This window comes from Hermetia illucens, chromosome 4 (genome assembly GCF_905115235.1).
Source record: "Hermetia illucens chromosome 4, iHerIll2.2.curated.20191125, whole genome shotgun sequence".
In the NCBI taxonomy this organism is placed as follows: domain Eukaryota; kingdom Metazoa; phylum Arthropoda; class Insecta; order Diptera; family Stratiomyidae; genus Hermetia; species Hermetia illucens.
The window spans coordinates 107,870,950-107,885,368 of record NC_051852.1 but is presented as its reverse complement, the minus strand read 5'-3'; the positions used below and the strand labels follow the sequence as shown (position 1 = coordinate 107,885,368).

At 41.4% G+C, this 14,419-nt stretch overlaps 1 protein-coding gene across 1 annotated transcript; it reads left to right on the top strand.

Annotated features, from left to right (window-relative positions):
- The first annotated feature begins 374 nt into the window (after positions 1 to 374).
- LOC119655491 (venom protease-like) lies at positions 375 to 9,028 on the top strand. The gene is made up of 6 exons (XM_038061392.1): positions 375 to 549; positions 633 to 675; positions 733 to 934; positions 1,085 to 1,290; positions 1,398 to 1,594; positions 8,765 to 9,028. The coding sequence occupies exons 1-6, from the start codon at positions 484 to 486 to the stop codon at positions 8,969 to 8,971; spliced, it is 921 nt and encodes a 306-aa protein (XP_037917320.1). The 5' UTR covers positions 375 to 483; the 3' UTR covers positions 8,972 to 9,028.
- Positions 9,029 to 14,419: the final 5,391 nt, after the last annotated feature.

The following is a 14,419-nucleotide window of genomic DNA, read 5'->3' as shown; positions in this document are numbered from 1 at the left end:
ACAGCATGTCCAATATTGAAGAACCGAAACCACTGAAGAGGCTGCTACTAACCAGAGTCTGTCCTTCCATTGTGTTGTACGTAGCGTCCGTTTGAACAAAAGCCCCGCAGTAAAAGAATTGCGATTCATGATTACCAGGTTTAGGGTAGAAGACATAAGGGTAAACGCCGCCGGCTGCGTTATTTGAAGAGGGACATTGAATGGGGGGAATGTTTGTAAATCGAAAAGTAAATTTGCGGAAAAACATGTAAGCAGCCGTTTAGGAACATTTTTTCTGAGTTTTACTGTTTTCTTGCACTATACCAGTTGAAAGCTTTTGTGTAACGAATTGACATCAGTGTCGCTTATAAATTAGTGCGTGTTACTACAGTTAATACATACGTAATTGGAATTCATCTACGCTAATCAATCTTCGCGCTGAGGGCAGTAGCCAGGCATAGCGAAGATTCATTTGGCTATAAGAGTTCCGCGAATTGCACTGTGATGGTTAGAATCCTTGGAATCGTCTGCCTGGTTATCGCGGTTGCGAAGACCTCAATTGAAGATCAGGTTCGTAGTTAAAAGTTTTCGACCTTTTGTTTTTCGGTAAAAGAATCGAGTTTAGTTGGTGCTTTCCTTTCTCTGGCCCACAGACTATATCATCTACCCATTGTGATCGTGGCAAAATTTATTGCGGTAATGTTGGACAATAAGGGTTCACTTATTGAGTAATATTTTCAATGGTTTTTCCAGAATGCGGGGAGCCACCGTTAAAGAGATCATATCTAAAGTGTCAGTATGAACTCGTAACGAAGATTGCCAGGGGCAGAATTGTTACGGATAAACAGAAGCACCCGTGGCAGGCGGCGTTATATAGTAAATTAAATCAATTTTTATGTGGAGGTAGTATAATTACGAAAAGACACATACTCACTGCTGGACATTGTGTAAAAAGGTCAGTTGAGTGTTACGGAAGTAGCAATAGGTCGCGGGTGTTTCACACTACTTAAAAGCAAATGTTTCGATAGTTGATGCTATATTCTACGCCACCCCGAATGTGCTGTGGTGGTGACTTTTAATATGTGGTTGATTGATAATTTTCCAGCTTCGATACCAGAGGATGGACTGTAGTTGTTGGGTTGCTAAATCAGATCTTCAGAGATGGCGAGACGTATCCCTTGCTGGGCTTGAAAATTCATCCCGCTTTCATGTCTAAGAATTTCCCTGTGAACGACGTTGCGGTCGCAATTACTAAAAGGCCTATCAAATTCCATATGAATGTATGGCCTATTTGCTTGATTAGAACCGAAGGTAAGCAAGTCCTATTTTCTATTTAACTTATCTTTTCTACGTAGTTGCAGATATACATCTTTTACTTTGAAAGGGGCTAAAAATCGTTTCTCTAATTCTGATTTTAGTCGATCTCAGTGGATATCGTGCACTTGTTGCTGGCTGGGGTGTAACGGAATACCAGGGAGTTCGTCCAGCATCGTTGTTGGATGGTCAAGTACGGATCCTTTCAGAAGAAGAGTGTCAAGCAGCAAAGTATATTGGACGTGTCTACAACAGTGATCAGATGATATGTGCGTCATCTGAAAAAACTGATGCATGCCAGGTACATTATTTTTGTTCACTAATAATACACTCAAAGTGTTTCAAAAGATGTTTATTAGAGTGTCGTAAGGGTATCGCAGTTGCCTTATTTTCGTAAAACTCTGCTAGGGATGTGTCGGCGTGTCGGGACTTAATCTTATAACATGTTTCGTCCAGCCCTTGTTGATGTGGAAAATAGTGTCCTTTTTCCCCTTGCCAAATTAAATTCAGATGTGATTGATATACACTCCTCATTAAGATGTGGCACAATTATCCAGGTAACCCGCAATGTTTGCCAGTTCCTGACTATGTCTTCAAATTATTCTGAAAATTACTATGCAGGTCTTGGATAATTTAATAATAGTAACAGTATTGTGTAACTCATTTTCACTTTGAAATGTTACTATTATTGTTATTCTGTTAAGGGAAGTTACCTTGCCTTTGAAAACTATTGTGCCCCTTTTACTGGTCTTAGTGCACCAATTAACTATAGTATGTCAAGCAATTTTATAACCGTTTGAAGTGTTAATAAACTCCCTACTTCTAAGTATTTCAGCTTGGCATCTGGTATTACGTATTTTCCCAGGAGAACCGACCTACTTAGGGCAAATGCCGGACACTGTCCTAGTACATGTATGTCACATTCTGCGCAGAACCTGCAGACAGTGCGGGTAGATATCCCTAGCTCCACCTGGTGATATTTTGGCCTGCAGTGATCAATGAGTAGTGCCACTATAAACCGGAGTTCTAAACAGTCTTTGAAGCATTTCGGCCCGTACCACCTTTCCACCTTTCCCCCCCCTAAATGATCTGCACCTTTCTATCCTTGATAGGTTCGTCCATTGACAAGACATTTACGATTTCACAGAATGGTTCTAATCCATGTAGAAGCATCCCTGCTCCCTTCCTGGCCAGTTCGTCCGCTGTTTTCTAACCCAACATGGCCTCAAACCCAAAGTATCCAAACTTTATTGTGCGTGCCGAGCCTATTCAGTCTCCCATATCAGTTTAGAGTTCCTTGATCGCTGCTTGGCTATCAGTCAGCACTTTTCTGCTGCCTGTAGTCCCTTTAGAGGTTGAAGGAGGCATATCTGTCTATGGGGTATATTTCCACCTGGAATATGTTAATATGCTTACCTAATGATTCAAAGTACATTTTCCTTGGACCAATGACCCTGACTCTCCACTCCCTCTGACGTGAGTCATTCGTCTGTGTACCAGGTAATCAACTGCTGGTTTCGGCCGTAGGTCAATCCCACTCTCTCCCAGTTTGCCCCGTTATTCCAATGTATTTCGAACTTATCGAAATGAAACCTCATTGTAATATTATCCCTTAATATCAGTAATTCGCCTAGATGGAATATCAATATTCCTTCGATTTAGGCAGCGTCCCACTCACTGATACTCCCGGATATTCTAAAAATTGTCCCCATCCCCTGCACTTGTATGTGCACATGGAGAGGAGATAACTCGGGAAAGACATCTAAGGATGTCGTTGGGCATGTCCTCATTACACCACTGACACATGCGCAAGCTAGTCTTTGAGGTTTGTGTAACCACATCTGTTGTGTTCAGTTCAGTTTTTTCTGCTCAGATTACCGCCCCATCAGGATTATGATGGCATTAGCATTGCTATATATATCCAACGTAGTATCTTCGTGGTGCAACCCCATTCTTTGCTTGCTATGGATCTGCAAGTGATCAGAGCCCTCGCAACTTTTCACGAAGTGTTTCCAACATTAGTTTTCCAGAGCAATTTTTAGTCTAGTGTAATTCCCAAATACTTGACCTCTATTTCTCGGTTCACCTCTAAGTCATGTAACTCAATCAAGCTTGCGCTTTCTAGTGAATAGTACAATAGTAACTGCGGCTGAATTGATGCGCAGTCCCGCTTTCCTGAACGAAGTACTAGTAACCCTTAGTTCAGTTTGGATTCTATCACATAGGGTATCTCACATTTGCCCCTACAGATTAAAATTATCTCTGTCTGTCCTAGGAGTTTACCCACAACTATACTTCACATAAGTGGTAATAATACTCCACCCTGTGGACAAGTTTGACTAATATTTATGGCTCTTTAACATTATGCTCATTCAGAAAGCTAGAGCGTTTCCCACTCCCTTGCAAACCAGGGCATCATTTATCTATGTGTGCGATGTGTTATTGAACGCTCCGTCAATATTCAAAACCGGACACATCCCTCAGCTGATACAGGGCAGTTTTGGTTAACTATCTTGCCCGGTAAGAGCGTAGACACCGATGTAGTATGTTATATACGCATTAGTATGTTAGTTCTAATATGGTTGTCTTCTCCACTGTTTCGAGTACGAACGATGCTAGGCAAATTAATCTGAAAGATTTAGAGTGAAACGGATCCTTTTCGCCCTCTTTCGAAATATAGAAGACTTTTGCCCGCCTCCGTACCTTTGGTATATAGGTATATCCCAGGGTGATGCTGCTTCCACCGCCCTTTGAACAGGTTCTAAGGTGATTTCTAGGCCCTCCTGGATTAGTATTGGGAAGATGCCGGGTGATTTCAGTGGTCTACAGGTTCCCACTGTCCTTAATGTAGTTTCCCATCATACCTTTTTTGCCAGTTTCCAGTTTTCCTTTCTTGCCCTTTTGTTCGGTGTTGAGCAGTCAGGCATAATGTTGTCCCCTTTGGCCGTGGAGTAGGACCCCGTCAAATGAGTTCTGTGTCCTCCTCATTCTCGGTAAATAGGTTATTTTCCTTCTTCAGACAGATAGGAGCTATTGCCCTGTCTTTAGCTATAGCTTTTTATATCCTGGTTACTCCTATTGTTTGTTCTATTCCTTCTCGGCATTCCTTGAAGCTTCTCCATCTTACTCCCCTGATCGCGTTTCTATACGCCTTCATTGCATTTTTGAACTTCGGCAGTCTCCGGTTTGTTTTCCTCGGTTTGAAGAGTTTTCGAACCTATGTTCCCATTCTGGCCAGGTTCCTATTCAAATAAGGTAAATCTCTTGATGACCCTTAACCCTTTTACCTGCGCAGCTGGCCTCATATGCGTCAATGACTTTATTGAGGTCTTCCACCACTGTTTCCAGTTTCAGTTCGCTACTAGCCCCTTGGAGGTGAGGCATGTTTTTGCCCAGGCGCCTGGCAGAAGAGTCCGTTCTCCTGGGATTTCCTATTATTCTTTTTATTTCGGAGTTGCCTTCAATTTTGAATTATTCATTTATCCCCCACCTTGCTTCTAAAAACTCTCGATAATCGCATATGGAGGTCATTATTTTGAGCTATATGGAGGCCCAGAAGATCCTCCGTCTTTAGTGCTGTGGTTTTAGGAAAAAATACTGTCACCGTGTGTGCCTGCTCCAGCAAATGTCGACAATTCTGCTCCTTTTCAGTCTGACTATAGTCCTAAGCAATTCCGCAGTGTCCTTCGTCACGCCGCCCACCAGTATATAACCGGGTTGATAGCGTATGCCGGTAAACGCAAATCGCTCAAATTCACCTCATATGTTAGAATGACCGTCTCTATTGGTCTCCCATTGCATATCGGATACCATTCGAATCACTTACGAATGAGTACCGTAGTCATTGTCATCATTATCAACGGCGTAAAAACCGGTGTTCGGTCCAAACCTGCCTTAGTAAGGAACTCCAGACATTCTGGGTTTACGCCAACGTGCTCCAATTCGATATGTCTAAAAGCTGTCTGATATCCTGGCCTACGCCAAGTCCATTAACATAAATAATGATAGTTGACGGACCACTTAGACTTTTTTGATTCTGAAAGCCAGCTCCATTCTTAACCGAGATCTGTCAAGAAATGGGCAAGAGTTCTTGACGCATGAACGGCGTCAGGACGTAAATAAGTTAGTCCGAGCAAAACAAATACGTGCTAAATATTGGTACCCTGAGTGAAAAGACCCAGGATTTGATGAACGGGTGATGAAGCTCACCATTATATCAGCTGATCGTACTATTCATTTCTTCTCCGAGTATGCATCACAGACAGGTCGACCTGATACCGAGAAACATACCTTCTGTCAGCTTCTCGATGCAAAGACCTGTAACGTGCCTACTGGTGACTACATCATCATTGCAGGCGACCTTATTGGTCATGTGGGTGGAAAGGCAGACGGTAAAAGGTGCCATGGGGGAAAGTGGTTTGAAGCACGCAATGAGGATGGCGAGCGTATAGTCGATTTTGCGGACACCCATGACCTTGTACGAGTACTTATGAATACATGGTTCATCAAGCAATTGTCTCATCTTCCTACATTTTAAAGTGGGAACACTAAAACGCAAATCGACTATATTTTCATAAGACGCCGACATTTTACCACCATCACTGATTGCAAAGCCGTTCCCTATGAGACCATCGTACCTCAATATCGGCCGCTGAATGCCGTCTTGCGAACCAAACCCCCGCGAAAACAGCGTGACGAACATAGGTCGCGCATTAAATGGTGGCAATTTCGTGAGAAGAAAGAATAAATGATCTCACTTACGCGATTACCACGTCATATGGAACATCCAACGTCCAGCGCCCTATACATTGCCTTATGTCACTCTCTATGGTTCTGAATGTGAGCCAACTATAACAGACAATGAACGGCGTTTTGCGGTAATGGAGACGAAAATGTTGCTTTGGACTAGTGGCGTGAGACGTTTTGATCACATCCGAAATGAGGATCCCCGCGATCGATATAGTGTTGTACTGATCGTGGAAAAATTGCTAAAGAGGCGTCTTCGATGGTATGGTTACGTAATTCACGCTAAAGAGAATCCACTTCCAAGATTGGTCTCAACATCGAAGTCGATATTACGACCAAAAGGCCGGATAGCTGAGTGATTAGAGCACAAAGCTGTCGAACGAAAGGTCGCGGTTCGAATCTCAATTGTGGCAGTGAGATTTCAGCTGTGAATGAGTACCTGAGTCAAGTCAGGGTAATAATCTTGGGCGAGCGCAATACTGACCACATTGCCTCCTACAGTGTACTATAGTGTACCGTTACGGTCTTGAATGGAGTGCTCTAACATGCTTCAAGGTCCTGATCCAATATGGATTGTTGTGCCAACGATTATTATTATTAAAAGGCCGACCGAAACGACGGTGGCTTGATACGCTAGATGGGTATTTGAAAGCCTCGAGATTGCTTCCAAATCAGGCCTTTGATAACAAAATGACGAAACCGATCAGGATGAGCCGACCCCATTTGTCAATGGGACAAGGGTTGAAGAAAAAGCAGAAGCTAATTTGGAAAGGCCTGACATTAGTTTGGAAAGTTCTGAATCAGATTTTGCAAAAGCTATATATTAGCTTGCTGACCACATTGCCTCCTAGTGTACCGTTACGGTCTTGAATGAAGTGCTCTAACACACTTCAAGGCCCTGATCCAATATGGATTGTTGCGCCAACGATTATTATTATTATATATTAGCCACAACTTTGAACCCTGTCCATCTAAATAGTAATATTAAAATTTAACTTTGAGATATCGTTGGTTAGCTGCTGTTAAAGGTCGCAGGCAGAGTTTATAGGAATATGTATTGAAAACTTGAAAGTCTGAGGTGATGCCTTTTTATTCATGCGGTGGTAGTGATCAACGATTCACCGGAAGTTTGATTTTATCGGATAAACTACCTTAAGGAGGTGGTTACATTTTTAATTTTTTTTTGTTGTGGTAAAATTTGAGATGAATTGGAGAAAAATTAAAGAAGAAGGTTTAGACAACCATTGACTCGTGGATCGAATGGCAAAAAGCTGCAGTTGCTAATGCATTGGATTCGTTCAAACACACGTATAGTGCTCCTCCTAAGGGTGTTTTGAATGTCACCAAGTTTATATATGAAGATCTGAGCAAAGCCCTCCTGGAGCGATTTGTCGAGGCTTTACCCATAACAACTACGAGAAAATCTGTCCTAGGCACTTTAGTCGGACCTCTGTCATTGTTGAGATTGCAGCTTAAGTGGCAGCCTGTGTCTTCAATTAAGGTTCGTCGCTTTACTAAGCTTTATGCAAGGAATGAGAATCTGTAGTGGACCAAATGTCCATGAATGGGGGGCTGAAAACAGACGAAGGAAAACATGATTCATCATACCTAGACAGGAGCAAAAGGTTTTATTCTAATTTTTTTATTGTTCAAAATTTCAAAGCGTTTTCCCCACAACTCACGCTTTTAAAGTCGGTGGTCCTCATAATTCCAAAATTATTGCACCGATCCTTATGAAATTTTGAACATTTGAATATTTTTGTACATAATTTACAAGGTAACGCTCGAGAGTTTGTTTTTTCAAAGTTGCTAATATTTTTTATGTTGCAATAATAAATTAGCCCACTTTTCCGCAAAAATCACGTTTTTCACTTTAAAGTGTTCCCAAAAATTGAAATTCTGAAAACCCTCCCAGCCAAGAAGACTATACACAGGAGTGAAATTTCGCGGGACAAAAAATATAGCATCCGGTGGGCGGGGCTTATCAGTCAGGATCGCATGCGCATCATCATTAGCTCCTATTTGTGGGTTAGCGTATCTGGACTCGTTTGATATAGAAATTTTCCAGCTTGGTGGCAAAACCAATCGTAGAAGGCGGCGATCCGAATAGTATTGAAATGACACTTTTTGAATTTCCTATTGTATTTATTTATATATGTGTCGGTTGTTTGTACCTGGGTACTTAGTTACAAGGATTCGCACACACAGAAGGTTTATAGAAAAACGATACACAATACATCAATATTTGCGCAGAGCGCACTGCGATCTTGACTCGGCCTCAAACCGTGTGATTCATTTTTTGCCCTGCTTTTTTTGACAAGTTTCACCTCCTCTATACAGTCTTTTAGAAACAATTTGGATTTTTTGATTTCAGATGATCGACCACCGAGTTAAGAGGAGCTTCACAATTCTACTTCTTTAGAGAAGCTTCCGAATAATTGCTGCCATTGTCTTATTTTTTAATATTTCTTCATATTCTTATTCAATATTCTCCGAATACCATACCTTAATATTCCACTGGTTTTCATAAATAGATTTTAACTTTCTAAATTTTTTTTACATGAATTAACGTTACCCCCCACTCCTTCCCCCTTAATTTGCCTTGGGTTCGTAAGTATTAAGGGATACCCTACATATATTAAATTTCTCTCAATAAATAGTTTAACTGAACTAAATACAAATTCTAAAGGTAATTATGGAGATTTTTCTCTTTTTTTTCTTTTAGGGTGATAGTGGTGGACCGTTGATAGTTTACGGATCGTCCGGCAATGCGATTCAAGTCGGTATTGTTTCTTTTGGCTTCGGATGTCAAACAAAGGACTCTGCTGGTGTATATACACGCCTTTCAAAATACTTAGATTGGATAGATGAAGTCACCGGCAGAACTGAAAGCTGCATTCTACCCCGCGACTATAAAAATGAGTTGGTGTAAGAAGAGACAAATTCAGTTCAACGAAGTTCATCATGTTTTATTCCTCTTTGCGTGTAATGTGAAATTCTTTAATAAAACAATGTGTATTTGAAATGGGGAATAGGCAAATTACCTTCTTTTTTTGTGAAACTTACTTAGTTACCTACAAAGAACTCTCAGAATAAATATTGTCGGCAATCAGAGATCATCATCATCATCAACGGCGCAACAACCGGTATCCGGTTTAGGCCTGCCTTAATAAGTAACTCCAGACATCCCGGTTTAGCGCCGAGGTCGACCAATTCGATATCCCAAAAAGCTATCTGGCGTCCTGATCTACGCCATCCCTCCATCTCAGGCAGGGTCTGCCTCGTCTTCTTTTCCTACCATAGATATTGCCTTATAGACTTTTCGGGCAGGATCTTCTTCATCCATAAGGATTAAGTGACCCGCCCACCGTAACCTATTGTAACCAACAATCACACGGTCACGGTATCGCTCATAGACTTCGTGGACATGTAGGCTACGGAATCGTCCATCTTTTTGTAGGGGACCAAATATTCTTCGGAGGATTCTTCTCTCGAACGCGGCCAAGAGTTCGCAATTTTTCATGCTAAGAACTCAAGACTCCAAAGAAATTATCAACGGTCTCAAAGTTGCAGTCTCCTCTCTTTGTTCTTCCCGTTTGACCAGTGCGGTTTGATGTTGTTGGTTGGTTGGTTTTCTGTGCTGACGTTGCCACCATATATTTTGTCTTGCCTTCATTGATGTGCGGCCCAAGATATCGCACCGCCTGCTCGATCTGGATGAAAGCAGTCTGTACGTCTCGGCAATCAGAGATAGGAAAAATGGTATTTCAAAGCGACAAGGACTCAATGGTTTCGGATAACAAGAATGCGTATGTTTATGGGTTTGTAAATTAACAAAATCTTCCCCTATCTCCAAACTGCTACATCAGATTATTTTATCAACAAACTTTATTATTCGGGATATAGACATTGTATTATTTTCTTTAAAAGAAGATTTCTATACGAACCGAATGGCCCAGCAGAGCTAGTCCAAGTTTTACGGAGCTATTGAAATCTAATTTCAAAATATGAACAGATCTGAAGGTAGTTGCTAGGCATCAATGCCAAGACAACAGTGAAATTCAGCATTACATACACCTCATTGTGACCCAGGATCAGTAATGCGCTTAAAGAATTTAAAATAGAGGCAGTGCCAACGAGCAGACATGCGCAACTTAAAACTCGACTTAGGAACGTAAAGGACCCGAAATCCAAATAGAAGAAGAGTGGAATTTATAAGATCGCATGCCTGGAATGCACCAGTATATATACCATTTGCAAGTCAAACTAACGCTCTTATAAATGAAATTAACGCTTCACCAAAAGAAATTACTGCTTCAACGAATCCAATTAATGTTTTAAGAAGTGAAAATAACGATGTTTCAAGACAAATTACCTATTTCTCTAGACAAGTTATTGATGTGATGAATGAAATTCATTGTCTGCCAAATGAGAAAAACGCGAATAAAATGCTAATGACCGATCACAAAAATGAGATTTGCAGCAATGCAGCGATTATAGAGGTATCACGTTACTGAGTATCATCTGATGATGATGAAACGAGCTCTCACAGCTCATGGGCTGTGCAGACAGACCTTTGCCTCGACATGAGAACTCAGGCCTCATGTGGTAATGTGGATATACGTTGCCATCATTAGGCCGATGTTTGTTTATGCATCCGTAGTGTGCTGGGTTAAGGTGAGACAAAAAGATTTTCACTGTAAACAAGCCGCACTGCAAAGAACTGTGTGTCTGTGTCTGTGGGTATCACTGGTGCTCTAAGCCCTACATCCGGCGCAGCTCTAAATGCATTACTCAATTTCCAGCCTCTGGATATATTTATTCAAAGTGCTGCAATGAGAACAGCTCATTGACTAATTCGATTTGATCTATGGGGAAACAATAGATATGGGGGGCACAGAGCAGGGGAAGAGTCACTGGGAGAAATGAATCCAGATCTTACAATGCCTTCCGATTCACGTGTCCTCATACATCAAGAATGCAGAAACTGTTTGAACTTTATCTACTACTACTACTAACTACTCTGGGTACCTGGTCACTGTGGCGTAGAGGGAAATGAAAACGCGGAAGCTTTAGGAAAAGAGAGGTCAATCTCCCCTATGCTGGGGCCGGAACCAGCAATTGGAGTATCAGTAGCATTGGCTAAGTCTGTCTTCGAAAACTGGGAACAAGCTTCCCACAATAACACTGCCACCTGTCACTACTTCACACAGCAAACTTTTCTTGCCAGAAACGAACATCACCATCATCAACAACGGGGTAACAACCGGTATCCCGTCTAGGCCTGCCTTAATAAGGAACTCCAGACATCCCGATTTTACGCCGAGGTCCACCAATTCGATATCCCTAAAAGCTGTCTGGCGTCCTGACCTACGCCATACCTCCATATCAGGCAGGGTCTGCCTCGTCTTCTTTTTCTACCATAGATATTGCCCTTATTGACTTTCCGGGCTGGATCATCCTCATCTATACGGATTAAGTAACAAGGCCACCGTAACTCATTGAGCCCGATTTTATCCACAACCGGACGGTCATGGTATCGCTCATAGATTTCGTCGTTATGTAGGCTACGGAATCGTCCATCCTCATGTAGGGGGCCAAAAATTCTTCGGACGGAACGCGGCCAAGAGTTGGCAATTTTTCTTGCTAAGAACCCAAGTCTCCGAGGAATTCATGAGGACTAGCAAGATCATTGTCTTGTACAGTAAGAGCTTTGACCCTATGGTGAGACGTATCGAGCGGAACAGTTTTTGTAAGCTGAAATTGGCTGACAACAACCGTGCGCAGATTTCATCATCGTAGCTGTTATCGGTTGTGATTTTCGACCCTAGATAGGAGAAATTATCAACGGTCTCAAAGTTGTATTCTCCTATCTTTATTCTTCCCGTTTGACCAGTGCGGTTTAATGTTGTTGGTTGACTGGTTTTCTGTGCTGACTTTGCCATCATAGATTTTGTTTTGCCCTTCATTGATGTGCAGCCCAAGATCTCGCTTCCGTCACCACCTGCTCGATCTGGATGAAGTCAGTTTGTACGTCTCGGGTCGTTCTTTCCATGATATCGTCAGCATAAGCCAGTAGTTGGGTGGACTTAATAAGGGTCGTGCCCCTCGCATTTACCTCAGCATCTCGGATCACTTTCGAGGGCCAGGTTAAAGAGGACGTATGATAGTGCATCCCCTTGTCTTAGACCGTTGCTATGTCGAATAGTCTTAAGAGTGATCTTGCTGTTTTTATCTGGCTTCGCATATTGGTCAGGGTCAGCCTAGTCAGTCTTATCAATTTCGTCGGGATACCGACCGATAGGAGACTACAACTTTGAGACCGTTGAAAATTTCTCCTATCTAGGGTCGAAAATCACAACCGATAATTGCTATGACGATCAAATCCACGCATTGTTGTTGGCTGCCAATAGAGCTTATTTCAGCTTACAAAAACTGCCAGTCCGTATGTATTCCTGGGAGACCCGGGTTCTTGCAAAAAAAAAATTGCGAATTGCGGCCACGTTCGAGAGAAGAATCCTCCGAAGAATTGTTGGTTCCCTATATGACGATGGACGATTCCGTAGCTTACATAACGACGAAATCTATGAGCGATACCATGACCGTCAGGTTGTGGATAAAATCCGGCTCAACAGGTTGCGGTAGGCGGCTCCCTTAATCAGTAGGGATGAGGATGATCCAGCCCCGAAATTCTATAAGGGCAATATCTGTGGTAGAAAAAGAAAAAGATCCTGCCTGAGATGGAGCGATGGCGTAGGTTAGGACGCCAAACAGCTTTTAAGGATATCGAATTGATGAACTGCAACGCGAAACCGGGGTGTCTAGAGTTCTGTCTTGTTGTTCCACCAATTATGATGATGACATTTTATGAAATAATTTTGCCTCGATTTCATTTCTCATATTTCTCGACGAGTTTGAATTCCAACGAACAGCCAAGCCATAATGAATTGTTAGCTAATCAATTATTTCCATAGTCTTCCTTTTCCTCTAGGATTTTTTGTTTTCTTTTTGTCCAATTTCTCAACCACGTGCTCATTCGTTTTTTTTTACATGATCAATGCAATCTTTTTTTGACTCTTCAAGATTTTGATACGGTTTGACATCCAATGTTCCCTTGGAAGTTTTACTGTCATCATCACCTATATAATTTGCGTATTTAAGTCCGTATAAAGCTTCGGAGCGCTGAAACATCACGATGACAGCGTCTACCTCCATTTTAGCCGGTGAGCTTTTAAGGTTCGACTGGCATTGGCCAGCTTGAGATTCGTGCCCCTCTTTATACTCAGCAGTATCTAATTAATGTTTCCAGTGCTCGCAATCTATAGAGTATTTCGATTTCACTTCAATGTCAACAATTTTTCCTAAAGAAATGAAGAAGAAAAATAAAATCGAGATTTCGAATAACTTCCGCACAAAATGTACGTTTTCCTTCCGCATCAAGGGGCGCTGTACTTACGTACTTTGTGTTCAACATGGTTGAACATATTTCTAACGACATCTATTGGTGCATTAGAGAAGTTATAAATGGAATGGTAAGGCATAATGCTGTACCCGAGAAGCGGGTGTCGTATTTACCACAGATGGTCGTTTCGGAGCAGTCAGCAGGGGTGAAGAAAGAGCTCGAAATTTAAATGAAAACGATTTCTGGCAGATATAAAACCATTTGTCTGTCATTCTAGGAGGTTCAAAAGATTGTTTAACCAAATAAAAAAAGGTTTTTAATTGCACATATGATAACCTGTATAAATTATTGTTTTTGAAGGTAATGCCAAAGTGAATGGCGACTACACAGATTTTCTTCGACGATGCTTTCTTTTTCGAAGGTCACATGGCCTAACCATTTTCGCCTAGAATTTTTATTTTGTTCTTCGATTCTACATAGACATATATAGCTAGAGAAGTAAATAAAATTTTTCCGGTAAATTGATTTTTGCAAAAATGGCAAGCTTTTTTAAAAAAGTGAATAGTTTCAATAGAAATCGCCCGAAATGATATAAAAACCATATATTGTATCACAAGAATCCTTCCATGCGGGATGTAATTATACATTTACAGTTGAAATTTCAAGTGAATCGGTCAAAATTTATTTGAGTTATGACTTCAGTCAACCTGGAAAATGTAGTTTCGGAAAAAATGTGTTTCGAATTTTCGATATGTTCGCATCGCTCTAAGAGGGTTGCACCAAAATTCTAATTAGAAGTAATTAGATATTCTCTCCACCTTAGTCCTTTGAATATGTCATTGTTAATGTGTTAAAGGATTTTCCCAGCAAAAACAAAAGATCGGTTTTTTTGAAATTGCTAAAGTCGCCTAACCCCTTTACACTCTCTGAGATTTTTGAAATAATTCATTTTTCCTTGCTTTGTTCCGCTTGGCATCT

Bases quoted from the DNA above. Each gene is read 5' to 3' on its own strand.
- LOC119655491 (XM_038061392.1), top strand. From the start codon at position 484: ATGGTTAGAATCCTTGGAATCGTCTGCCTGGTTATCGCGGTTGCGAAG. The intron at 550-632 runs GTTCGTAGTTAA...TCTGGCCCACAG, and splicing joins AGACCTCAATTGAAGATCAG to ACTATATCATCTACCCATTG. The intron at 935-1,084 runs GTCAGTTGAGTG...ATAATTTTCCAG, and splicing joins GCTGGACATTGTGTAAAAAG to CTTCGATACCAGAGGATGGA.